General features: G+C 38.8%; 1 protein-coding gene across 9 annotated transcripts in view; it reads right to left on the reverse strand.

Annotated features, from left to right (window-relative positions):
• The window catches only part of LOC126267010 (ATP-binding cassette sub-family C member 5-like), a 531,190-nt gene that overhangs the window by 357,080 nt on the left and 147,066 nt on the right, over positions 1–27,044 (reverse strand). For all 9 annotated transcript variants that reach the window (XM_049971782.1, XM_049971823.1, XM_049971815.1 and 6 more), the window contains exons 7-9: positions 26,382–26,472; positions 18,611–18,784; positions 2,379–2,526 (exon numbers count right to left, since the gene is read on the reverse strand). In XM_049971782.1, the coding sequence (XP_049827739.1) occupies positions 2,379–2,526; positions 18,611–18,784; positions 26,382–26,472 (413 nt within the window). The remainder of the gene's footprint in view (positions 1–2,378; positions 2,527–18,610; positions 18,785–26,381; positions 26,473–27,044) is intronic.

Consider the following 27,044-nt stretch of genomic DNA (forward strand, 5'->3'; position numbering starts at 1 on the left):
CTTAATGTGTCTCCAAAAAGTGTCAGGCTACAAGACAAAATTCCATTTTCTATTACAGCAATTCAATAATTATAAATAAAGACATCAGTGCCACAGTTGTGTAAAGCTGATGATAAGACAAAAGTATACACAAATGGTCAGAGAAAAACAAAGTAACCCTTAACATATTATGAGCAACAGTATGAACAATAACAATACTAAAGCAAACAGAAATACTGTCTCAGTAAACAGTGTAAAGACAAAAAATTGTTATGTACAAATATGAGCAGACAACAAAAATGCAGAGATCATATTAAAATACACTCCTGGAAATGGAAAAAAGAACACATTGACACCGGTGTGTCAGACCCACCATACTTGCTCCGGACACTGCGAGAGGGCTGTACAAGCAATGATCACACGCATGGCACAGCGGACACACCAGGAACCGCGGTGTTGGCCGTCGAATGGCGCTAGCTGCGCAACATTTGTGCACAGCCGCCGTCAGTGTCAGCCAGTTTGCCGTGGCATACAGAGCTCCATCGCAGTCTTTAACACTGGTAGCATGCCGCGACAGCGTGGACGTGAACCGTACGTGCAGTTGACGGACTTTGAGCGAGGGCATATAGTGGGCATGCGGGAGGCCGGGTGGACGTACCGCCGAATTGCTCAACACATGGGGCGTGAGGTCTCCACAGTACATCGATGTTGTCACCAGTGGTCAGCGGAAGGTGCACGTGCCCGTCGACCTGGGACCGGACCGCAGCGACGCACGGATGCATGCCAAGACCGTAGGATCCTACGCAGTGCCGTAGGGGACCGCACCGGCACTTCCCAGCAAATTAGAAACACTGTTGCTCCTGGGGTATCGGAGAGGACCATTCGCAACCGTCTCCATGAAGCTGGGCTACGGTCCCGCACACCGTTAGGCCGTATTCCGCTCACGCCCCAACATCGCGCAGCCCGCCTCCAGTGGTGTCGCGACAGGCGTGAATGGAGGGATGAATGGACATGTGTCGTCTTCAGCGATGAGAGTCGCTTCTGCCTTGGTGCCAATGATGGTCGTATGCGTGTTTGGCGCCGTGCAGGTGAGCGCCACAATCAGGACTGCATACGACCGACGCACACAGGGCCAACACCCGGCATCATGGTGTGGGGAGCGATCTCCTACACTGGCCGCACAGCTCTGGTGATCGTCGAGGGGACACTGAATAGTGCACGGTACATCCAAACCGTCATCAAACCCATCATTCTACCATTCCTAGACCGGCAAGGGAACTTGCTGTTCCAACAGGATAATGCACGTCCGCATGATTCCCGTGCCACCCAACGTGCTCTAGAAGGTGTAAGTCAACTACCGTGGCCAGCAAGATCTCCGGATCTAACCCCCATTGAGCATGTTTGGGACTGGATGAAGCGTCGTCTCACGCGGTGTGCACGTCCAGCACGAACGCTGGTCCAACTGAGGCGCCAGGTGGAAATGGCATGGCAAGCCGTTCCACAGGACTACATCCAGCATCTCTACGATCGTCTCCATGGGAGAATAGCAGCCTGCATTGCTGCGAAAGGTGGATATATACTGTACTAGTGCCGACATTGTGCATGCTCTGTTGCCTGTGTCTATGTGCCTGTGGTTCTGTCAGTGTGATCATGTGATGTATCTGACCCCAGGAATGTGTCAATAAAGTTTCCCCTTCCTGGGACAATGAATTCACGGTGTTCTTATTTCAATTTCCAGGAGTGTAATAGCAAACAGATTTTCATCTGTTTCATATATCCTAAGGGTATTATCACCAACTGCCTCAGTGTAACTTGTTACTCATTCTATCATTATATTCACAGCAATAATTTGGGTTTATGCAGTCAAAACAAGAAAAAAATCATGTTCCCATCATTATGCCAAAAACAGTTATATACACAAACAACATGCAGGATACACTGAGCACTTAAAACTCAAAATAGTACGTGTTACCAGGGACTCAATAATAAATCAATTGAAACCATTAAAGAAGTATCTGAAACTGAGACAACAAGAAAACTATTAAACTATATCTTACAAAAGAAAAGTTATTATATAGTTAAAGAGTGTTAAAATAAAAAATAGCTAGCACATTAACAAATGTGAAAAATCAAACTGCAGGTGCAAAACTAATCTTAATATATGGTGCAATATTATTTTTGAAATTGCTATATGTAGTGTATTGTATATATCTATTAGGTGTATATGTCAGTGTGTGTGTGTGTGTGTGTGTGTGTGTGTGTGTGTGTGTGTGTGTGTGTGTGTGTGTGTGTGTTCGACTTAATCTGTATCACAGAGATGATAAGTAGTGATTAAATAAATCTAAATAGGAATGTGGACTGAAATAACATAAAGTGTCAAATTAAAGTATGGAGCTCACCTAAAAGTGAATCACAGAATCCTTTTTCCCAGGCATACATTTTGATGAACTTAATACTATTAAGTATCTCAGTCATTAGCTTCACTCTCTTATCAGTTATTTTCACAGCTCTTCCTCTAAAATATGCAGTCATCCTTGATATTGCATACTAGACGGGAGAGAAAATTCAATGTAATAAGAATGAAACATAAGTAAACCTACTTTTAATGGAAGGACTGCACATTTCTTGCAACAATCTAAGATCAAGTATGACACTATATGTGCTATAATACCAACTGATAAATCTATTCCTACATATTATTTCTCTAGCTCAAGTGTCTGCCTGATGAAAATATTATCTTTTATTAATGGCACTACCGAAGCATATTCAGTCAACATACAGACTTAACACAGAAAAATGTGGTCCAGTAGCAATACCAGCAACTGTAGCATTTGGGTTGTAAGAAAATGTTTAGTTTACATGTCTCATGAGGACTCCCTTTTAAGTTCTCACAAAGTCTACAAAGAAAACATTTTTTGTACAAATTGTTTCAATGTTTCTCAAAATATTCTTGATTGCAATGTATACACATCTGCATGTGTCTGAACCACTCCTGACAAATTTTTTTCCGCATTGATGTTGGTACCTGAAAAATATGATTTTAGAAGTATTCAACAGTTTCTTGACATGCTGAAAATTGCTGACCACACATTTTTCATTTACATAAGGGAATGAAAAGGTACTGTCCATACATGTCTTTAGTCAGGCAAAACTAATATGTGTCCTAAAACAGTGCAGGTAAATCCTGCAAATTATCAATCAATACTTTTCAAAATAAAGTGGAAGTAAATACGAACCTTCTTGGTCAACAAAATTCATGTGACAAAAATTTCAAAGCTATTACATTGGGCGACAGCCAAGCCCGCAATGTATCTAAATTCTTAAATCAAGATGTAGACTTCGAATGTTTAGGTTATATTTATCCGAGGTCAGTGCAAACTTTGTCCTGAAAAACATAAACCAAAACTCTGCCACAACAAGCACATCTGATATCATGATAATTGTAGCAGGAACAAACGATGTTGCTTGCAACAACAGTGAACACCTGATAACTACTCTAAGAAGGAAGTTACCTTGTATTATATCTAAAAACGTGTTTCTGGTTGACGTGCTATTCAGACACATTTTTCCAAATTGGTCATGTGTGAATGTAGAAGTAGCAAGTACTAACTCACAGATACATAAATTGTGCTCAAAATAGGCAAATGTTACCTTAATAAAAGCAAGTGAATTTAGTAGAGATCTATACACACGAAATGGATTTCACCTTAACAACTTAGGTAGAAATGAAATCACTAAATTCATAACAGAAACTGTAAAGAAAACAAAAGTAGAAAGTAGGTCCACAATACCACTCAGCTACAAAGAACTGAACATCACACCCAATGCTACTGTTACATCTGACAGGTCTCACGAAAATTTGGTATCCAAGTGCAAAAATGGTTTGGATCATACCAACATCAGAGCTCAATTCAGCACACCTAACATAGATAAAACTAGTGATTGCTTATCACAGCTGCCTATTCCTGCAACAGTTAACTGTCAAAGGAAATCTTTTTTTTTAGACTAAAGAACAAAAAGAGTTACAGAGTAAATTTTGTACCCAGTAATGTGCCCAAGTCCCACTCAATTGAAAAACCAGTGTACTCACACAAAAAGTCAAAATTTTGTGTTTTCTTCCAGAATATGCAAAGCAAAAGGAACAAAAGTTTAGAACTACAAATATTTTTAGAAAGCTTTAGAGACACTATAGATGTGCTTTGTATAGCCGAGCATTGGCTTAAAGATAATGAAGCTGCCTATTTTTCCCTTTCAGGCTTTCAAATGGTCAACAATTTTTGTAGAACTAATAAAAAGGGAGGTAGCTGTCTAATACTTGCCCGAGATAATGTATAATGTAATCCATTACTTAAAACCAAGCATATGAACTGTGAAAAGCATTTTGAACATGTCACAGTAGAAGTTAAATCTATTAAGCTTTTAGTTATATGTATTTACAGACCACCTGATGGTAACATACAAATATTCAGCTCCAAACTAGATATGCTACTACAACAGTACAGTTTAAAATATCCCAGTATTATCTTATGTGGAGACATTAATATAGATTTTCTAGTAGAATCCATGGCTTCCTGGAAAATAGTGAATATATTGCAATGTTATAACATGATAAACTTAAACAAAAAACCTACTAGAACAACTAATACCAGTTCCTCTGCAATAGATGCTGTTTTGGTTAACACTGACATGTCCTCTGCCTGCAAACTAGACAACATTTTCAAAGGTATATCAGATCACAACTGCTGTGCCAGCAATGTTGACAGAAAGGCTAATGATTTATGAGTATCTTGCAACACTGCTACGAAGTGGCATTCCCAATCAAACTTACAGTTAAAAAATACACATCTCAACAGTTCAATAATAAATGGTTAACACCAAGAATAAAAACCTCTTGCAGAAATATGAGACTGCTATCTGCCTACAGTAAAACTATAGACAGTGAGGTATTCCGTAACTATTTCAAGCAGTATAAAAGAATTCTAAACAAGGTAATTCATGAAGCAAAGAAAATGTATAATAGGCTATTCATTATCAACTCAAGTAATAAATCAAAGGCGTGTGAAGACTGATAAATGAAGCAGTTGGCAAAAAAGACAAGACACACTCAATAACCTGCATTAAAGATCAGGATGGTGTTATCACTGACCCTAAGCAATTATGTGAAATATTTAATGAGCATTTCACAAATATTGGTGACAAGTTTTCTTCCTTAATCAAGACTCCTGCACTCACTCATAACTCAGATTCCGCAGTATTCCCACAATCAATTTTCCTTGACCCAGTCACACCAAATGAAATCTACAATATTGTAAGGCAGAGACCAAACAAACATTCCTGTGGTCTTGATCTGCCTTTTAAAACAAGTTTGCCATGATGTGTGTGAACCACTGTCAGATATAATAAACTGCTCTTTATCATCAGGTCAATTTCCTAGAATTTTTAAAGCAGCAAAAGTTATTCCTCTGTTTAAAAAAGGGGAAAGGAGTGATGTGAACAACTACAGACCCATCTCAGTCCTATCAAGCTCATCAAAAGTCCTTGAAAAATCAGTATATGACTATGTTATAAATTTCTTGGAAAGTAACTGCATACTAAGTCCTCACCAGTTTGGGTTTAGGAAAGGAAGATCAATAAATGGAGCATTATACTCATTTTTAAATGAAATCTATAGGGCATTCAATGATAGAAAACACACAACAGGTGTGTTTCTTGATCTCACTAAAGCTTTTGATCTTGTCAACCATGAATTACTTTTGGAGAAACTACTACGTTATGGGATTAAGGGAAACTGCAATGACTGGTTTTGGTAATATCTCTCAGACAGAGTACAGAAAGTAGTGATTACATCCGAAATTGGTGAAAATGCTCAATCAGAGGAGCAAGTTGTAAGACAAGGTATTCCCCAAGGCACTTGGTCCCCTATCATTTCTAGTATTCATCAATGATCTGCCCCAAAGCATTCAGGAAGATCTACCAGTAATGTTTGCTGACGACACCAATATACTGTTTTCAAATCACTCTTCTCATCAACTAAATTCCACAATTGCTGATACAAATTGTAGTCTGGTAAACTGGATGAACAAAAACAAACTTTTCCTAAATAAAGATAAAACAGTGTATATAAATTTCCACTCGGTACAAAAGGTATCGTCTGTGATAGATGATATCAGGATTGAGAATGTGCCCATACAGCGAGAAAGAGCCACAAAATTCCTTGGAGTGTGGATACATGACACACTACAGCGGGACATACATAAGGATAAACTATTAAGTAAAATGAACAGTTTGTGCTATGCTTTTAGTATTTTAAGTTAAATCTGTGATATCAAAACACTAAAATGTGCCTACTTTGCATTAGTACACTCAATAATTACATACTGCATTCCTTTTTGGGGCTTCTCCCATAAGAATGTATTTATTATGCAGAAGCGAATAATTAAGACAATGAAACAAGAACCCCTGTCTTCCACCACTAAACATGTCTTTAAGGAGCTCAGTATTTTGCCAGTGTCTTGCATCTATATTCATGAAACAGTGTGCTTTATTCATGAAAATCTCCATATATTTACAAAAAATAGAGATGTTCACTATCATAATACTCGTCATTCCAATGGCATATTTATAGCTGATCAACAGCTACATAAAGGGCACAGTAGTGTAAGGCACAGGGGAGTATTTCTGTACAAGAAGCTGCCTGAAAATGTCAGGTCTTGCCAGAAAGGATTCAGATCCAAAATAAAGTCAATCCTGCAGAAGCACTGCTTCTATTCAGTGGAAGAATTTATGAGTAGTAATGTAAAACAATTTTTGTGGTGTATTTTACTGCATGTGTTAAAATATTACTTTCAACTGACTTATTTGACTCTATTCACAGATATAACTGTTCCTTGTAATGGCTCATCTGCATTTATAATAACACAATGTAAATAGTGTTACTCTGTAATCATTATCTGATGACTGTATGTAACATACCAAAAAAGTTATGATTCGCTATGTACAACATATAATTTATATAAATGTATATCTTAAGAATGTCTATACTTATGCATGTAACTGAATACCTAAAAAATAAGTATACTTATTTATCAAAGCATGTTAAATGTAATTTATCCTACATCTATGTGTAATAACACAACAATATTTCTGGATGAATAAATAAATGAAATGAAAAGAAGTTGTCAGATGATAAGTCAGATGAAGACAAGCTATGAGACATTAAATCAATGTTTTTTTCCATTAAATTATCAATTGTTTGACATGTTCAAATAATTTACAGAAATTCAGCTGCGTGATAACATCGACAATCACTGATATTTCAACAGGTGCCAACTACAGTAAGGAAACATTGTGCAGAGAAAAATATGACATACTGTGGTCCTGTTGAAATACCGTAACTGCAGTTGTCGATGTCATCATCTTGCTGCAGTCCAGTGACTTATTTGAATATTGTATATACCAGAAGAAACTGAGCTCTTAACTGTCAGACATGCTGAACAACTGTTGAATATGTCATGTTGAAGAATTATTTGATATTTTTGGTTGTTTTTTTCCCCTGATTTTATCAACGTCTAGAGTAGATGCAATACAGAACTAACTGTTCTTTGATTCTCTACAGCAATAGTTATGATATATCCAGTGTAACCAAAGAAGGAAGGGGTCATTGTCTTGGAAATACTTCATGAGTGAAACACTTTTGTTGGTTTCAATTCAACTTGGAACATCCAACAACTGATTGCTACTTAATTTTCAACATTCATGAATATATTAAAGTTTTGTCTCTTGTTTTAATGTCATATACACATTTTGCATTTTCTTGGTTGATATTTCTGAGAATTTCCTTATATTAATTGAAAGGAACAAGTTTTGAGTTTCAATCAAACTGTGCGAGTTACACCAGGAAGAGACCATTTCCACTCCCAAATGTTCATGCAGATCTGATTTTACGATAGTCTTTGATATGCCTCAGGGTGCCTCCACCACACAGCTAGTCACATGCCAATCCTTATCAGTGATGTAGCATACAATATCATTGTGTTTTGGAATAGTAACTACAAAGTTAATCAGTGATGGATGCATGAATGCTAAATTTAGCAGACTAACTGTGAACAACCTTTTCTCACAATAACTGATTACCGTAAGTTTGGCAAAAAATCATGAGGTGCTATTATTGAGTTAGGCACTTATGAAAATCATAGTGCATTAGATTCCTCAGTAGGGATTGTCAAGTGCAGCACTTACTTTGGTTTGTGAAAAGCATTAAGTTTACTCCCTTTATTAGGTGCTCTTCATTCTTTAGAATCATTCATATACCTTGCTAGTTCATAATGAAATATGTATAGAGACTGTGTTTGTTTTAAGCACAGGCAAGGGAAGATGGTCGCTGTCTGCAAACATCTAGAAGCTATGTTGGCTATGGTTGATAGGGGCCAGGTTTCTGCCATAGACTGCAACAGCTTTAGAGTCCTTAGGGTGATAGCTGTGACACTTCAGGTGTGTCTGGAGTCACATCAGATCCCTGACAGTGACATGCTCAATCTTGCTTGTTTATCTTCACATGAAGGTGAACAGTGGACAATGTTTGAATTTCAGATCTACAAATGAAAATCAAATGTTGTCAGTGGCCAATGGACTGTATGCATTAATAATAGTTGTTGTAGGTTTGTGAATAGGTGGTTATGGTGTTGTATTTGTACAAAGTATTTTCACAAGGGGGAGGGGGTGAGGGGGGGGGGGGGTGATGCAGTGAGGAAGCCAGTGGGCATTCTAGCAAGATCCTCTTGTGGAAATGCAGTATTTGTAACAGAAATTAGTTGATATGGGAGCAGGAGCATGAGATCTGTGCCCTTCAGGTGCAGTTACAATGCGCAAAAGGGGAACTAGACAGGTTGAGGAGGGTGAAGGGCACTGGGGTGTGGGAGCTGGCAGTTGGTAAGCAGGCAGCTAGGAGGAGGACATTCAGATAGTTGTACTTTGCATATAACCAATAAATTTGACCAACTGTCAGAGCTGAATGGAGAGGAGCCTCTTGTAGCTGTGGGTGTAGGAAACATGCAGCAGTTCACAGCAATTAGGGAGACTAAGTCAGGTGTAAATTCTAACAGAAAGAAGAAAGTTCTGCTGTTAGGTAGTTCACATGGTAGAGGTGTAGGTCAGCAATTGCAGGAGGTGTTGGGAAGTGGGTACTGCATCACCAGCATTGTGAAGCCTAGTGCAGGATCGGCTCAAGTGACTGTTAACATAGGAGAGTTACGTACGATTTTCCAAAAGAGGATCTGTTAGTGATTGTGGGTGCAGCAGTAAATAGTCTCGATAGGGATGGGGAGTATGATGTATGTGGTGACATGGTAAAGATAGCTACTCAAACTGGTGCCACTAATGTGCACTTTGTGCAACTGTTTCAGCTCCTTTTCTCCATCTCCCACCTATGTCAGGACATGACAGATGTGGATTTCTTAATGTACACTACTGGGTGAAGACTTGCAAAGTTTCTGAGCTACAGAGGTAGTGGATGTTGTGTACAAATGAAGGTATTTTGAGTTACAAAAACCAATCTATAAGGCTGATGAGTGGCTACATGTCATATATCACAAAGTAAGAGCACCTGTACGTGTTACACAGTTAATTCCGAAAACATTCAGTGTAAGATGGCCACTATCCAAGCAGTTACTCAGCTTGATATTTCCTGACAGAGATGTTGGATGTCCTCCTAAGGGATATTATGCCAAATTCTGTTCAACTGGTGCGTTACATCATCAAAATTCTGAGATTGTTGGGGGCCCTACTCATAATGCTCCAAACATTCTATACTAGGGAGAGATCTGACAACCTTCCTGTCCAAGGTAGAGTTTGGCAAGCATGAAGACAAGCAGCAGAAACTTTCGCTGTGGGTGGGCAGACATTATCTTGCTGAAATGTAAGACAAGGACAGCTCACCACAAACAGCAACAAAAAAGGGTGTAGAATATCAACAGTATTCCACTGTGCTGCAAGGGTGTTGCGAATGACAGCCAAATGACCCCTGCTATCAAAAGAAATGACACCCCAGACCATCACTCCTGGTTGTTGGGCCGTATAGCTTGCAACAGTCAGTTTGGTATACACCCACTGTCCAGTGCATCTCTAAACACATCTTCGCTGGTCATCAGCGCTCAGTTTGAAGCTGGACTTATCACTGACAACAATTCCACTCCAGTCAACAGGTTTGCAGGTTCTGGAGATGTCACAGAAAGCAATGGGATACCAATCTGACTATTGCCCACCATACACCTGACATCAAGGAGTGATGATTGGTGGTGCCATTTCTTTTCAGAATAGGACCCGTTTGATTGTCATCTTCTGCACCCTTACAGCACAGTGGTACATTGACAATATTCTATGCCCGTTTTGTTGTTCTTCATGGCAATCCATCCTGGTCATACATTTAAGCAAGATAATGCACACCAGCACAAAGTGAGAGTTTCTACTGTACTTGTCTCCATGCTTGCCAAATCCTACCTTGGCCAGTAATGTAGCTAGACTTCTCCCCAATTGAGAACGTTTGGAGCATTATGGGTACGACCCTTCAACCATTCTGGGATTTTGATGATCTAACACACCATTTGAACAGAATGTGGCATAACATCCCTCAAGGAGGACGTCCAACAACTCTATGAATCAATGCCATGACAAGTAACTGCTTGTGTAAGGGCCAGTGGTGGACCAATACATTAATGACTTCTTCAATTTTTAAGTTCCTGCTCTTGAATGAAATATCCATTTTTTCTGGAATTGTAATCATTTTTTTGTCTGTATATGTACATCACATCATTCTTTTTGGATAATTCCTTTGTGCTTTGTCACTTTTTTTGTCTTGGCATGCATATAATAAAAAGAGTGGTTTGCTTGTGTGTGCCACTATAACTCTGCAATCTATGCCCACAGCCCCATGAAGGTTATATAGTGTAGAAGCCCTCCAAGCCCCTTCTATGATGCAGGTTTTGGTTTGGAACTGCTGGAGGTTGGTTTCAAAGACATGGGTGTCAAAAGAGAGCATGGACTTCTTATGGGAAGTCAGTGAAGCAGCTGAGAACTACATCTACATGACATCTACATCTACATGACTACTCTACAATTCACATTTAAGTGCTTGGCAGAGGGTTCATCGAACCACAATCATACTATCTCCCTACTATTCCACTCCCTAACAGCGTGCGGGAAAAACAAACACCTAAATCTTTCTGTTCGAGCTCTGATTTCTATTATTTTATTTTGATGATCATTCCTACCTATGTAGGTTGGGCTCAACAAAATATTTTCGCATTTGGAAGAGAGAGTTGGTGACTGAAATTTCGTAAAAAGATCTCGCCGCGATGAAAAACGTCTTTGCTGTAATGACTTCCATCCCAATTCGCGTATCATATCTGCCACACTCTCTCCCCTATTATGAGATAATACAAAACGAGCTGCCCTTTTTTGCAACCTTTCGATGTCCTCCGTCAATCCCACCTGGTAAGGATCCCACACCGTGCAGCAATATTCTAACAGAGGACGAACGAGTGTAGTGTAAGCTGTCTCTTTAGTGGACTTGTTGCATCTTCTAAGTGTCCTACCAATGAAACGCGACCTATTGCTCGCCTTCCCCACAATATTATTTATGTGGTCTTTCCAACTGAATTTGTTCGTAATTTTAACACCCAAGTACTTAGTTGAATTGACAGCCTTGAGAATTGTACTGTTTATCGAGTAATCGAATTACAACCAATTTCTTTTGGAACTCATGTGGATCACCTCATACTTTTCGTTATTTAGCGTTAACTGCCACCTGCCACACCATACAGCAATCTTTTCTAAATCGCATTGCAACTGATACTGGTCTTCGGATGACCTTACTAGGCTGTAAATTACAGCATCATCTGCGAACAACCTAAGAGAACTGCTCAGATTGTCACCCAGGTCATTTATATAGATCAGAAACAGCAGAGGTCCCAGGACGCTTCCCTGGGGAACGCCTGATATCACTTCAGTTTTACTCGATGATTTGTCGTCTATTACTACGAACTGCGACCTTCCTGACAGGAAATCACGAATCCAGTCGCACAACTGAGATGATACCCGATAGGCCCGCAGCTTGATTAGAACTCTCTTGTGAGGAACGGTGTCAAAAGCTTTCCGGAAATCTAGAAATACGGAATCAACTTGAGATCCCCTGTCGGCCATTACTTCATGCGAATAAAGAGCTAGCTGCGTTGCACAAGAACGATGTTTTCTGAAACCATGCTAATTACGTATCAATAGATCATTCCCTACGAGGTCATTCACAATGTTTGAATGCAGTATATGCTCCAAAACCCTACTGCAAACCGACGTCAATGATATAGGTCTGTAGTTCAATGGATTACTCCTACTACCCTTCTAAAACGCTGGTGCAACCTGCACAATTTTCAAATCTGTAGGTACAGATCTATCAGTGAGCGAGCGGTTGTATATGACTGCTAAGTAGCGAGCTTTTGTATCAGCGTAATCTGAAAGGAACCTAATCGGTATACAATCTGGACCTGAAGACTTGCCCGTATCAAGCGATTTGAGTTGCTTCGCAACCCCTAAGGTATCTACTTCTAAGAAACTCATCCTAGCAGCTGTTCATGTTTCAAATTCTGGAATATTCCATTCGTCTTCCCTGGTGAAGGAATTTCGGAAAACTGCGTTCAATAACTCCGCTTTAGCGGCACAGTCGTCGGTAACAGTACCATTGGCACTGCGCAGCGAAGGTATTGACTGCGTCTTGCCGCTTGTTTACTTTACATACAACCAGCATTTCTTTGGATTTTCTACCAAATTTCGAGACAATGTTTCGTTGTGGAACCTATTAAAGGCATCTCGCATCGAAGTCCGTGCCAAATTTCGCACGTCTGTAAATTTGAGCGAATCTTCAAGATTTCGCGTTCTTCTGAACTTCGCACGCTTTTTCCGTTGCCTCTGCAACAGCGTTCGGACCTGTTTTGTGTACCACGGGAGATCTGTTCCATCTCTTACCAATTTATGAGGTATGAATCTCTCAATTGCTGTTGTTAGTATATCTTTGAATTTGAGCCACAACTCGTCTACATTTGAATAGTCAGTTCGGAAGGAATGTATATTGTCTTTTAGGAAGGCTTCTAGTGGCACTTTATCTGCTTTTTTAAATAAAATTAATTTGCATTTGTTTCTGATGGATTTGGAAGAAACGGTATTGAACCTAGCTACAACGACCTTGTGATCACTAATCCCTGTATCAGTCATGATACTCTCTATCAGGTCTGGATTGTTTGTGGCTAAGAGGTCAGGTGTGTTTTCGCAACCATTTACAATTCGCGTGGGTTCGTGGACTAACTGCTCTAAATAATTTTTGGAGATAGCATTTAGGACAATCTCGGAAGATGTTTTCTACCTACCACCGGTTTTGAACAAGTATTTTTGCCAACATATCGAGGGAAGGTTGAAGTCCCCACCAACTATAACCGTATGAGTGGGGTATTTATTTGCTACGAGACTCAAACTTTCTCTGAACTGTTCCGCAACTGTATCATCGGAGTCTCGGGGTCGGTAGAAAGAGCCAATTATTAACTTAGTTTGGCTGTTAAGTATAACCTCCACCCATACCAATTCGCACGGAGTATCTACTTCGACTTCACTACAAGATAAACCACTACTGACAGACACAAACACTCCACCATCAATTCTGCCTAATCTATCTTTCCTGAACACCGTCTGAGACCTCGTAAAAATTTCTGCAGAACTTATTTCAGGCTTTAGCCAGCTTTCTGTACATATAACGATATCAGCTTCTGTGCTTTCTATTAGTGCTTGAAGCTCAGGGACTTTTCCAGAACAACTACAACAATTTACAACTATAATTCCGACTGTTCCTTGATCCTAGCACGTCCTGTATTTGCCATACACCCTTTGACATTGCAGCCCACCCCGTACTTTCCTGAGGCCTTCTAACCCAAAAAAACTGCCCAGTCCACGCCACACAGCCTCCACTACCCGTGTAGCCGCCAGCTGAGTGTGGTGAACTCCTGACCTATTCAGCGGAACCCGAAACGCCACCACCCTATGGCTCAAGTCAAGGAATCTGCAGCCAACATGGTCGCAAAACCGTCTGAGCCTCTGATTCAGACCCTCAACCCGGCACTGCACCAAAGGTCCACAGTCGGTTCTGTCGACAATGCTGCAGATGGTGAGCTCTGCCTGAACTAAGCACCAAAATGGCCGAGACTGGCCAGAATGTGCATTTTGAATGTTTGAGAGCATTGGAGAGTGTTCCAGAATGTTACAGATTTTTTTAAAGGTTTGATAATGTTATGGAATGCTACAGGAGGTTCAAAAATGATCTAGAAGGTTCCAGAATTTTCCTTTTATAAATATTTATAAAGGTTGTGGAATGTTCTCAGATGATTTTTATTCTTTGGGGCCCACAGTGCTAAATATGTCTTTTAATGACATGATTATTTATGAATAATAGTCAGCTACACGACTATGTAAGTTGTTTATGTTTTATCTCATTCAAAATGAGCTCATTTTTGATGGTCTTAATATAATGGGGTTGTAACTATGATCTGAAAATTTATAATACATCATTAGGTGTTTTACCTTACAAGTAACATCGTTGCTGTCATGTCCTAGCTGTTTTAGAATTATTACTTTCTCCCAGGTGTACAGTGGAGCTGTATATTGGATGTTACTTGTATTCCATGTATAATTACGAAACCATTATATTAAGACCATCGCTTATCTATGTATTTACAGAGAACCTGACGGTGGCAATTTGCTGAAATGGGCTCATTGAGAATGAGCTGAAACATAAACAACTTACATAGCAATATAGCACACTATTATTCATAAATAAGTTCTCAGATGTTTTAGTATGTTCTTGAAGTTCCATTAAGAAATGAATAAACAAGTGAGAGAGTACTTCATTTCAAATTAGGCTATTGTGAAATACTTAAAGAGTATTTCTTGAATATTTTTTATCCTTCAAGACTATCTTTGAGTATGAAATAATTTTTACAATTTTTGCAAGTGTCCATTTCTACAATCTTCTTGAATGTTCTCGAGTGATCTAGAATGTTCTCAGAAAACAAAGGAGAACAAAGACCAAGTGATGTGGTTCTTTTTCAGCTAGTGACATATAAATTATATGCGGAAACATGAACTATGGCGAGGTTATTACCAGATGCATCCAAAAATGATGAACATGCTGATTTTCTTTTCTTAGCTGCTGGAGGATAAACACATGTAGAAAACCATCAGAGAATGAAAAATGTGTATGGGGCACCATGTCCATTGAAAACCACCATTGCAGAATGCTATTCCACTTTCCACATTGGTCACGATTAAACACAAGATGCCCCCACATCACAAATGTAGGAACACAGAAGTTACACCAATTCAAGCTGGAGACTCTCAAGCACCCACCTTACAGGTTTTATCTCTCCCCATGCAATCATCACACCTTTGGTCCCTTAAAAAAGACCTTGAACAAATGAATAATTGATTCCTGTTGGATAACGATGTGCAGCAGGCAGTTACAGACTTCTTCACACAGCAGGACATTGTGTTTTACCAAATGGGTATCTTCAGCCTGGTGCATCAGTGTGATAATTTCCTCAGTGCTCAAGGCAATTTTGCCTCACTGGCATCCTGATTCTCCACTGTATGGCCCTCAAATGGAAATTTTTTGATCACTCCTTTTTTTGTTCCTTAGATCCATAGTGAGGAGATTCTTGAGGATCCAGCTCTCACCCTGGGGTCTGAGTGACCTGCACTTTCTTTTTAACCTACTCCAACCCAAACATCTCTCTTTCCCAAGGAAAAAAATAATATCTCTGACAACTAGGATAGTGTGTGTACTTTTATATGTTTCTACTAGCAACAGATAAAATGTTGTCTCTTGAAAGTGAGAACAGGCCAGCAGTCTTGTCTCACAACTTTTTTAATTTTTTCAAGTGAAAAAGAAACCAGACTTCATTAGAAGAGTTAAAGGTCATGAAAGGGGAGCAATAATTGGGAATGGAGTTAGACAGTGTTGTAACTTATGCCTATTTTTATTCAGTCTATACAGGAGAAAACTGGAAAAGTAATTAAAGGTCAGGCAGGAGAAATTTAAAAAATGACATTTGCTGGTGACATTGGGATACTGACAGAGGTGACAAAGGACTTTCCTCGGAAGAGATTATAAGATGAACATTAACAAAAGAAAAACAAGGGTAATGGAACATAGTCAAATTAAATCAGGCAATGCTGAGGGAATTAGATTAGAAAATGAGGTATTAAAATTAGTAGATCACATTTGCTATCTTGGCAGCAAAATAACTGAGGATGCAGAAGTAGAGGCTGGTAACAGCAAGAAATGCATTTCTAAAAAAGAGGAATTTGTTAACATCGAATATAATTTTATGTAATAGGAAATCTTTTGATAAGGTATTTGTCTGGAGTCTATAGAAGAAAAAAAATTACCCAAGAAGACAGTAGAAGGTTTTGAAATGTGGTGGTATAGAAGGATGCTGAAAATTTTATGGGTATATTGAATGAATAATAAGGAGGTAATGAATAGATCAGAGTAAAACAGGAATTTGTGGCACAACTTGGCTAAAAGAAGGGACTGGTGGCAAGAAGAGCAAAATTTTTCATCAGATGAATACAGGGTTATAAACACAAAATGAAACAGGATATTGCAGGAGAAAGTCTACTAATAAATAAGGCAACATGAATGAACAGTGTAGTGAATGCATTCTGGAAGCCAAGACAGATATAAAGCCAAGACCTATCACAGTAGTACAAGTCCATACATGAGCTAGCTCTGCAGATACTAAAGAGATCGAAAGAATTTATGATGACATAAAGGAAATTATTCAGATCTTTAAGGGAGGTGAAAGTTTAATTGTGATGGGAGACTGGAAGACAATAGTAGGAAAAGTAAGGAAAGGAAAACTGGTAGGAGAGCATGGATTGGTGGAAAAAAATGAATGGGGAAATCACGTAACAGTCTTTTGCAGAAATCACATTTAATAACTGCTAACACGTGGTTTTGAAGAGAGGTTGTATATACGGAAGAGATCTAGAGATACCAAAAGGTTTCAAATGGATTATGTAATGGTCTCACAGAGATCTTGAAACCAGATTTTAAGCTGCAGAACATTTCTGTGGGTAGACTAAGCTTCTGGCCATAATTTATTGTTAATGAACTGTAGATGAAGCCTGAAAAAATTACAGATAGATAGCATATTAAGGTCATGGTATCTGAATAAACAGTGAGTGGCAGATATATAAGCTGTGAGTGCAGTGTTCATAGACCTAAGTAAGTTCATTACTGATAAGTGCTTAGCACCTTCACAAATAGAATGCAATATAAATATTGTAGTAACAATTTTACAAATGTAAGTGCAAAAAAGAAACAGACATTCAGTGAAGGGGCTGAAAATTTAAATGATTGTGAGGAAAAAGGGGTACAGTAAAAGGAGTCAGAATGTATCTCAAATGAGAGAGCATCTAGAAGGACACCGATGTGTCTCCTGGTAAACTGCAGAAACACAATCGGGAACGAAACAGAATTTTGTACATTAATTGGAGGAACTGAGGCTGTTATTGTGGTAGCTGTAGATTCCTGGCTGGCAGCGGATATGGGGACAGGAAAGTTTTTTTCAAAGGATACCATGTATACAGATGGCACAGAGGGACAAGAGGTGGTGGTGGTGGTGGGATATTTATTTTAGTGCATTAAGTATATGAATGCAAACAGAATTTCAGTAATAATGTCAACAACATCCTAGGGGCATAGTTCAGCACTTGCAGAGGGGAAGAGTTAGATGTAATAGCCATATAGAGAATGCGAAATGGGAAATCTAAACTGAAGAGCACGTAACTTGGAGGATTCCTAACAAGCCAGGAGTGCATTTGTGAGGAAAATTACACTCATAGAGCTCTGGAAGCACCTGAATTGTGGTATGGAGAAAAATTTTAAAAACTGAGTGGGCAGATAAAGTACTAGAGAATCCACAGAGGAAAAGGTGATCCACCGATCAAAGTTGTGCTATGGTAATTAGAAGTAGTCAAAGACTAGGGCATGTAAAATACACAATCAAGAGTATTGGCTAGTACAGTAGGTATCCGAAAGTGAAATGATTGATAACAGCTACAAAGGGACACAGCCTCATACTTTACTGTTGTATCTCCTTCAATCTTGGTTCCTGAGCAGCCATCATGTCTGTCCTTTATGCTGTTCTGTAAACCATTATTTCTTCCTTACTTTTTATTGGACTCAAAAAGCTACTGAATTATAACCTTGGGAGGTCTATACCAATTTACTGTCAATGGGAAAATAGAACTTTTTCTTCCATACATATTTTTTCTTTTTTTCCTAAAGTATCTGTTTATATATGATTTAGATTGTAAGTCTCATGACCATTCACACAGGATTATTATTGTAATAATCTGACACATCCTACACCCTAGCAGTACACTCATGCCACGGAACCATGGAACTTGAAAATAAATAAATAAATAAACTCTTACAATCTTTATTTACAGTTAACAGTTATGTATAATTATTGTACAGATAACAAAACTGTTAATCTTGAGGCTACTCAGTAAAACAATAAAATTCATAGCTCACCTGAAGTGGATAAAACAACAAGAATGATGTCATACCAAGGACTGCCCACGGACCCAACAGCCACAATATATAACTCACACCACAAATTATTACAATTGGCCCTCCAATTATCATTGGTACAAACAAAGCCATATCCATTATCTTCTGTCCATCGTTGGAAAATATATTTATGAGCTAAAGGATGACAAAACAAATAATTAAAGATATGTAACTTTTCATTGAAATATAATACAAAATTGCACTCAACTTTAGTCGTATTGAAATATACTGGTTTTCACAAATTATAGCAATACACAAAAAATAATAACTCGAAACATTGTTTGTTAAATGTATTGAAATTTGAGCAAAGTATAAAACTGAAAAGCTGGCATAAAACAATATATGCTCCAAGTTAGAATACCAATGAAACACACACAATGATATAGAGCAAGCAGCATCAATACAGACTCTAATTACCACCTCAAGCAGGAATACAATACATGCAGTTATAGGTAATGTGGTTACTGAGAGAGTTGATGAGCTCCTCCGGAAGTGACTTTCAACCTCCTTGCAAAGTTTCTCTCAGCACAGCAAGAGTCTTAAGAAAAAGGTCGTAAGTTTCATACATATGGTTTATGGGATTTGGGTTGGGACATCAAGTTGGATGAATGACATACTCAACTGTAAGCTGTGGAATGTTGTTGTCTCTGAAATGATCCCAGGATGACAGAGCATTGTGATTTAATAGGATGCATTCATCACTTATTGCATTAGCATGAGGATGCATATTATCATCACGGATGTCACTTGTATAGACTTACACAGTAACTGTTCACACAAAAAGAAAGGGATGTCTCTAAGTCCATCTAAAGATATACTCATATACCACAGGCATTGGCATGGCCCTTCAGGGAAATGTGATGCTCAATAATGAGTTCACCATAACAAAATATGTCTGCTACAGCTTTTTATCCTAAACCAAATTTCACCTACCAACACTATGATCCTCAATTGATTTGGAGTGCAGTATATTGGATAATCATTGATACACACCCAGGAAAAATTGTGCCAGCAAAAAAAAAAGTACATGGCTGTCCAAAGTCACACCACTGAAAAGTGTGCCTACTTGGTTGTTGCCTGACCCAAAGAGACTTAGTCACAACCTAAGGTTTGTTTCCAGAATTAACCTTTCAGTCTGCAATAGAGTATTTGCTGTTTTGAAACTTCCTGGCAGATTGAAACAGTGTGCCAGACCAGTACCTGAACTTGGAAATTTAAGGTTTCTGACCTAACACACAGTTTTCATCAGCTAGAAACTGTATGCTCTACTGCAGAGTGAAAGATTCATTTTAGAAAGAATGTCTGGGATGTCACTAAGCCATTGGATTGGGAGTGGTTTTTGCTCTTTCACAGGGATTGTATGCACCAGATCCTAGTTTATTAAGTAGGGCCCACACTTTTTGACTGGACTTTCTAAAGTCTATACCTTCCATGGATTTTTTCCACTTTTCTCTTCAGGCACTCTCAAGTGACTTAATAAGTTCCTCTGTCTCCCGATTTTTGAACTCGTTATAGAGGCGTTCAGTTGTTTCATTCCAGGCAGTTGTGTATTCTTTACTGAAACTGCATGGTATAGTTTTCTTATCTGATGCAATAAAAGCTTTACGAAATCGTTCATAGTTGTTAATGAGTCATTAGCTTTATCCACCGTACAGTGGCATCGGCACGTTTTGCGTATGACTCCCAATCAGCCTTTTCAAAATTCCATCTTGGTTTTGGAGCTGATTTTATAAGAGGGACTTGTATTCCAATGTGGACAATGACAGGTTTATGCTGGCTTGTGGGAAGTTAGTTAATACTTTCCTGCTTGATGGGTAACCTTTACCCTTGTGGTCTCACAGATCTGGGTTGGAACCGCGTTACCATCTAGCTGACCAGAAGGTGTGTCTCTCTATAGCATCATATATTAGTTGCAGGTCTTCAATATCTGCCCACTCAAGTAGGGTTTGACCATTATCATCGTTTTCAAAATAGCCCCATAAACTGTGGTGGCTATTGAAATCGCCCATTAAGAGGGTAGGGTATTTTGTTTCAGGGAGTGCTTCTTTTGACCATAGGATGTTAGGAGGCTTATATACATTGACTATTGTAAGGTTACTTACTAGTGTTTCAATTAAAAATATGTTATCCGAAGAACTTATTTTTATTGGAGCCCAGTTATCATTGTCACTAAGCACGTATGTAGCAGATCCATAGTTCTCATGGTGAATAGCTCCAGCAATGGTGTATCCACTTATGAGACCTCTTTTCATGAGATCTGCCTCATGGTTTACATGTTTTTCTAGGACCAGTATGACATGTATACTGTTATCCCGTGCTAGTCTTAAGAGGATATCACATTTAGTCTTACTTATACCTTCTATGTTAACATGCAGTATTGGGACTGATGGGCCGAGGTCTCTTGTCATTGGGTTTTGAGAAGAACCATTCATTTTATTGTTTGCTTCCATTTGCACTTTTAAACTGCGAGATGAGTTCACGCTCATAGTGCAGTGCCACGATAGTAGTAGACTTTAGGCTACCTTTAGGCATTGCCCGGGGTGTACCACTTGGAGGCAGTCTACTTTTACAAAGTGCCTTCACACAACACAGCCTGAATGTTACAGAACACCTAGGTGCACATTTAGGAACTATTCCTATAGGATCATTCACAATAATTCTGTAGGAAGAAAATGCTGGCTTAACCATTTTTACTTTGATAATGTGTAAGAAAATGTTCATCACATTTTCTCTTTATGATGCTTGATTCGCTCACTAATAATTTCTACATGAATAAGAACTCAAAGTCAGTGCTTCCTTGTCAACTGACTTATGACACTATCACTTTAAATAAATAACTTTGTTTTGTACATATCAGTGATAGAAACTGATCTTTATTGGCACAGAAGCCCCAACAGTGGTGCACATCATTTGGTATATGAATCAGTTCATTTCACAAGCAGCTGTCTGATGAAGAGGGTCTTAGACTTAATGGGACTGGAGTATGTACCTGCAGAAGAATGCAAAGGGCAAATTTTGTGAAGCTGTTCAGAAGGATACAAACCATATATCAAGGAAACTGGATGAAGAAGAGAACAAGATCTGATCAGAACATTGGAAAAGTATGTTTAGCAGGAGAGAAAAAATGTGCATCAAGGTAGAACAGTGGATAGAAGTGTTCTTTCACATTATAAAATCAGAAAATCATAACCTTGACGTGAGCAGCTGATCCATTTGCAATATATCACACCTCCTGGTTGTGACATTAAATCTTTCTGTTCAGTTTTGTGGTTTTATCTATCATTTTCATCTTATTTTTCTTATCACATATTCTTCATAACCGATTAGGTCCTCACTTGAGAAATTTTATCTTTATTTCATCTCGTTTTCTATTGTCTTAAAATAAATTAAGAAAGTCAGGCATAATTTGTCTTTTCCTGGGAGTTGTGAAGCTGAGCGGATGCAAAGAGTGGCACACTCACATTCACATTCTTGTAACATATTTGCTAAAATAAATAAAGTGTCTTAAGATCAGTTGATGTGGACCGCAATATTATCAGACTGTTCAGTTATTTTACTTATGTTTAAAAAGGACAAAGAAAGACAGCATATTGAGAAAAGTAACCAAAAGATTTCTTCAGCAATTTGCAGAGAAGATCAAATTATTTGAGACATGGTATGATGCTCCAGGACCAAACTCTGAACCTTTGGAGTGAGCATTTTATACTGAATTAATGTGAAATAATAATTAACTACAATTTATTTAAGTAAAATTTAACTTGTACATATTTCTTTTTCATGTATTCGGCCTCAAAAATAAATGATGGGAATTTTATTAAAAAAACCAACAACAAACAAAAGAAGCTATGACAACCAAAAAGGATGATCAGTGATGGAGGTAATATGCAAGTTGTACAATTCAGTTTATAAATTCAGAGTCAGGTAAAACATATTTGTAGTGCATGAATTCTTGGACAGTATTTATTCCCCCAAACAGTGCATAGCTAAACAATGAATTCAGAAAATGGTGGATGCAGAGGTGAATAAGAGGATATCATAATAAGTGAACATGCACATAATTTCAAGAATTCGTGGTGATTATTGATAATTGAAAAGCATATTTTATCTGTGAATGACTTTCTTTGGATCTGCCCAATGCTGGATTTCTCGCATGTTGTAACACTCATGTTTTCTGCTGTATTGAGTCTTGTTATTCAGTGTTTAATAAATGTAGTTCAATTGAAATGTATGTTATTAATGCCATACATTACCTTAACTGCATGAATAACCACAGAGGTGACTCGACAACCGTTAGCAACATTACAAAACTGCAAGTTTTTATCACCTTTATTTCAAGTGCTTTGGTTCCCATTGTTCACCACCAACAAGGACCATATTATTCCTTCATGTTTGGACTTCGCCATACCAACAGTGAAGTTTGACCATGAATCTGCTAACATATCTACCTCATCACACATGGATAAGGTGGAATGGCATGACCCTGTTTCACAGGTTTTCAATGCTACCTAGCCAGCCTCACCTGGCACAATATGGCCAACCTCACCTGCTCCCTGCGTGGCAACAACAACAACACATCAAGTGGCCTGCTCACCAACTTTGGGGGCACAGAGACGAAGTTGGAGCTACACGACCCATTTGGTGAGTCCATAGCATGCTGCCTCGCTCCCACACAGCTTCTCATTCTGCAGTGTTCTCTCAACTTGCATTGATGAAGACAGCCCCCACCCCTCCACCCACAAATCCCCCATGCTGTGGCAGGCTCCACTCACACGGTTTCATTTATGCATGCTTACTTGGCAATACCGGTCATCTCTGCTACTTCAGTTCGCCTGCATGCTCACCAGATGCAATTCGCTTCAGCTCTACCACCCACTTATTCAGTGATGCCAGTCACCTCTGCTGTGTCAGACACATGCATCTCTGTGCATCTCTCCCCCCGCATGAATTTTTGGCAAAACTGGTCACTTCTGAAATGACAGACACCTTCGCTCTTGCACCTTCTATACAACCCGCCTCCCATTTGCATGGATTTTCAGCCACACCAATTGCTTCTGGTGTGCTGAACACCTTCAGTCTCATACCTTCCACCTCGGCTCTTGTCACAGTGACCTACAGCACCCATACTCTGCTTGCATCCACTTGTTGAGAAAAGGGGATTTTGACTTGAGAAATAATATGTATGATATTATACACACTTTTATTTGCCATACCAGCTAAAGCATCTACTCACTCTCCTTATAAACTGTGATTACTGTTCTTTCTTGTTTCATTCTTCCCACTCTGCAATTATTTTATTTTCCCCATTCTCTCTCTCTCTCTCTCTCTCTCTCTCTCTCTCTCTCTCCACCTCTGTCCCTACTTGCAATATTTTCTTCCTGCATCTATTGCTTGACAAATCAGTGACTATGTCTGCTGTAACCCTTATATTGCACTGTCATCTTTCTTCCTCTTCTTTCTCTTTTGCCCAACAAAGGAACCTCAGAAGTATAAAGCAATGAATATGTCAGTTTTTAATATAAGTATCTTTCAGTCTGATGCTGCTTTGTAGGTAGATACATTCTTACAAGCTTATTTTGATGCATCTATGTTTATGACTCTTGTTTACCATGTATAGGTTTGTCCACCAGAAATATTTGCTGATTTATACAATGGCAGAAAATATTTGGGTGAATTTTTATTTGCACCTTAAAGTTTGCTGTGAAGGAATAAAATGTGTAAAGTAAATAAAAACAATTTCCCTTTCATGGTACTGTGTATGAAAGAAATGGCAGATGATTTGCTTTGTAAAAGGAGAATATAAACCGTTGGATATTAACACGTACTGTAACTAGCTAAACAGTAAGAGACCAAATGTGAGGCCACAGAATTCTGGTAAATTGAATTAAAATTTTTTACCATTAATATTAATAGTTGTGAAAGTTTCTGTACCCTAGTCATCTACAAATGGATAAGCATGCATACAAGTAGTTTGGTTATAGTTCTAATAATAATGAAATGGAGCCTAAGTAGTGTTGTAGTATGTATTTTTATGTAGACGATATCGTATTATAAGTTCAAATATTTGTTTTATGCTGTATTCTATTATTTGTTTGAGATGCTTCTTCGGCGACTTTCAGAGAATGAAGTTTTGCAGTAGACATCCCTAAGTCACAGATTAGGGCTGCATGGAGCTCCCAACACTGTGCAGGCAGCCAAGTAGAACCTCAGAATACTCTGTTCTATGAAAAACCATGGAGGAGCCAGTAACAATAACAAATATTTAAAACTGAAATCAATGTAAAACTTGTATTTTCATTGTTTTAAACTGATGCTACTGATTTCAAAGAAAATTATTATAACAGAAGCTAAACAATAATGGAAATTCTTGGATGGAACAATATATAAAGTGGACTGATACATAACAGATACATAACTGACACATGTCAGAAAACAGCATTCTTACTAGCTTTTGAGCTCTTGCTCTTTTTCTAGTTACACCCATTCACAAACACTACCACACAGACACGTGTGTGTACACTCCCACGGCTGCAGTGAGACTAATTACTGATGATCGTTTACTGAAAGCAGTCAAGTTGCCCAGGCTCATGGAGACAGGAGGTGACACGGAAGAATGCACGACACAAGGAGGGGGCAACAGGATAGAGCAAAGCAGGAGTTATGACAAATAACTCAGTGGTTGCACAAGACAAAAGGAGATTAAAGTGTAGAGCACAAAGGAGATATAGACTGATGGAGGCTAACTTGTTTCCCACTGCCCCCCCACCCTATCTTTTTGATTCTCTCTTCTGTCTCCACCATTCCTTCCCTGTCAAAATCTTACCCCCCCCCCCCTCCCCAAGTGACCATTCTCTCTCTCTCTCTCTCTCTCTCTCTCTCTCTCTCTCTCTCTCTCTCTCTCTCTCTCTCTCTCTCTTCCCCTCCCCCTTTCCATCTCTGTCTCTCCTCTCCCCTGCATCAGTCTTTGTCACTCTACATCTCTACCCTATCAATTCCTTTTGCCCTTTTGTGCAGCCACTAAGTCATCTGTCAAAAGACCCACCTCACTCTATCCCGTAATCCCCTCCTTAACTTATGTGGCCTTCCCTACCTCCTTCCCACATCCAATAGCCCAAGCAAATGCTTTCAATAACTGATAATCAGTAATGAGTACTGCTGCACCCAAGAGAGTGTACATTTGGAAGTTTCTGTGGTTGTGTGTATGGATGTATGTAATTTTACTATAAAAAGAGCAAGAGCTCAAAAGCTAGTGTCAATGCTGTTTCTTGTTACACACTTCTGTGTTCTACTCATTAGGCTGCTATAGGCAAGTGGCTGTCTTTCCCTTATTTTGATTATAATAGATGTTAACTAATTTATTACAATTAAAGCAAAATGATACACCAAAATAGGTGCCCACTTTCACAAGATGTGGTAAAATATATTACTTTTATTCCATGATGAATAGTACCTCAATGTTTTGCAAAAATAGCAAGATTCTATCAAAATAAAGATCCAGTGAGAATGTCAGATCAATATAATGTTATGAGTTGCGAGTCACAGAAGAGTATAGTAATGAACTATAGATAATGGGAGATGGCATGACTCAATTTGTTAAGTGTAAAGCAAGCAAACTAATCATAATGTTCAGGCCTGGAATTTTATTTTATTTTCAGTACTTCTTCACTACACAGGTGCATACAACATTTTATTTTTCATGAAGGCATACAAATTAGATAGCTTGCCATGTACTTACCTGGCCAGTAGAGCTGTCTCCCAAATTATTGAGCCGAAATAATTTTCTGTACAGTAAAGCAAGGCAAGCTGCCCGTAACCTAATGCCTGTCCTAAACAAAAAAGATCAAATCAATTAACTGATAGAATAGCAATGTTACACACATCATTGTGTTACATATATTGTAATTGTATTGTATCAATGTGTTTAGATTTTTATACGGTCAATCTGTGCTGACAAATGCCACAATAGGTAACATATGTAGGGTCAACAGGTTTGTGCAAGAGTTGAATCTACACTACCAGAAAATAAAAAAAGAACACCAAGAATTCATTGACCCAGTAGAAGGCAATTTTATTGATATACTCTTGAGGATGTATACAACAAATGATCCCACCGACAGAGCCATATGCACCTGAGTATAGCTGACAGTGCATGTAAAATGTCAGAGCTATTACCCTACATCTTTCTTCAGCGATGCAGGCTGCAATTCTCCCATGGAGACGAATGCAGAGGTGATGAATGTACTCTTGTAGACTAACTTGCCATTCTGTTTCTACCTGCTGCCTCAACTGGGCCAGATTTCCTGCCTGTGTTGCAGACCGTGGAGCATGATGTTTCAACCAGCCCCAAACATGCTCAATGTGCGACGGATCTGGGGACCATGCTGGCTATGGTATATGA

The sequence above is a fragment of the Schistocerca gregaria genome, chromosome 1 (assembly GCF_023897955.1).
Source record: "Schistocerca gregaria isolate iqSchGreg1 chromosome 1, iqSchGreg1.2, whole genome shotgun sequence".
NCBI lineage: Eukaryota > Metazoa > Arthropoda > Insecta > Orthoptera > Acrididae > Schistocerca > Schistocerca gregaria.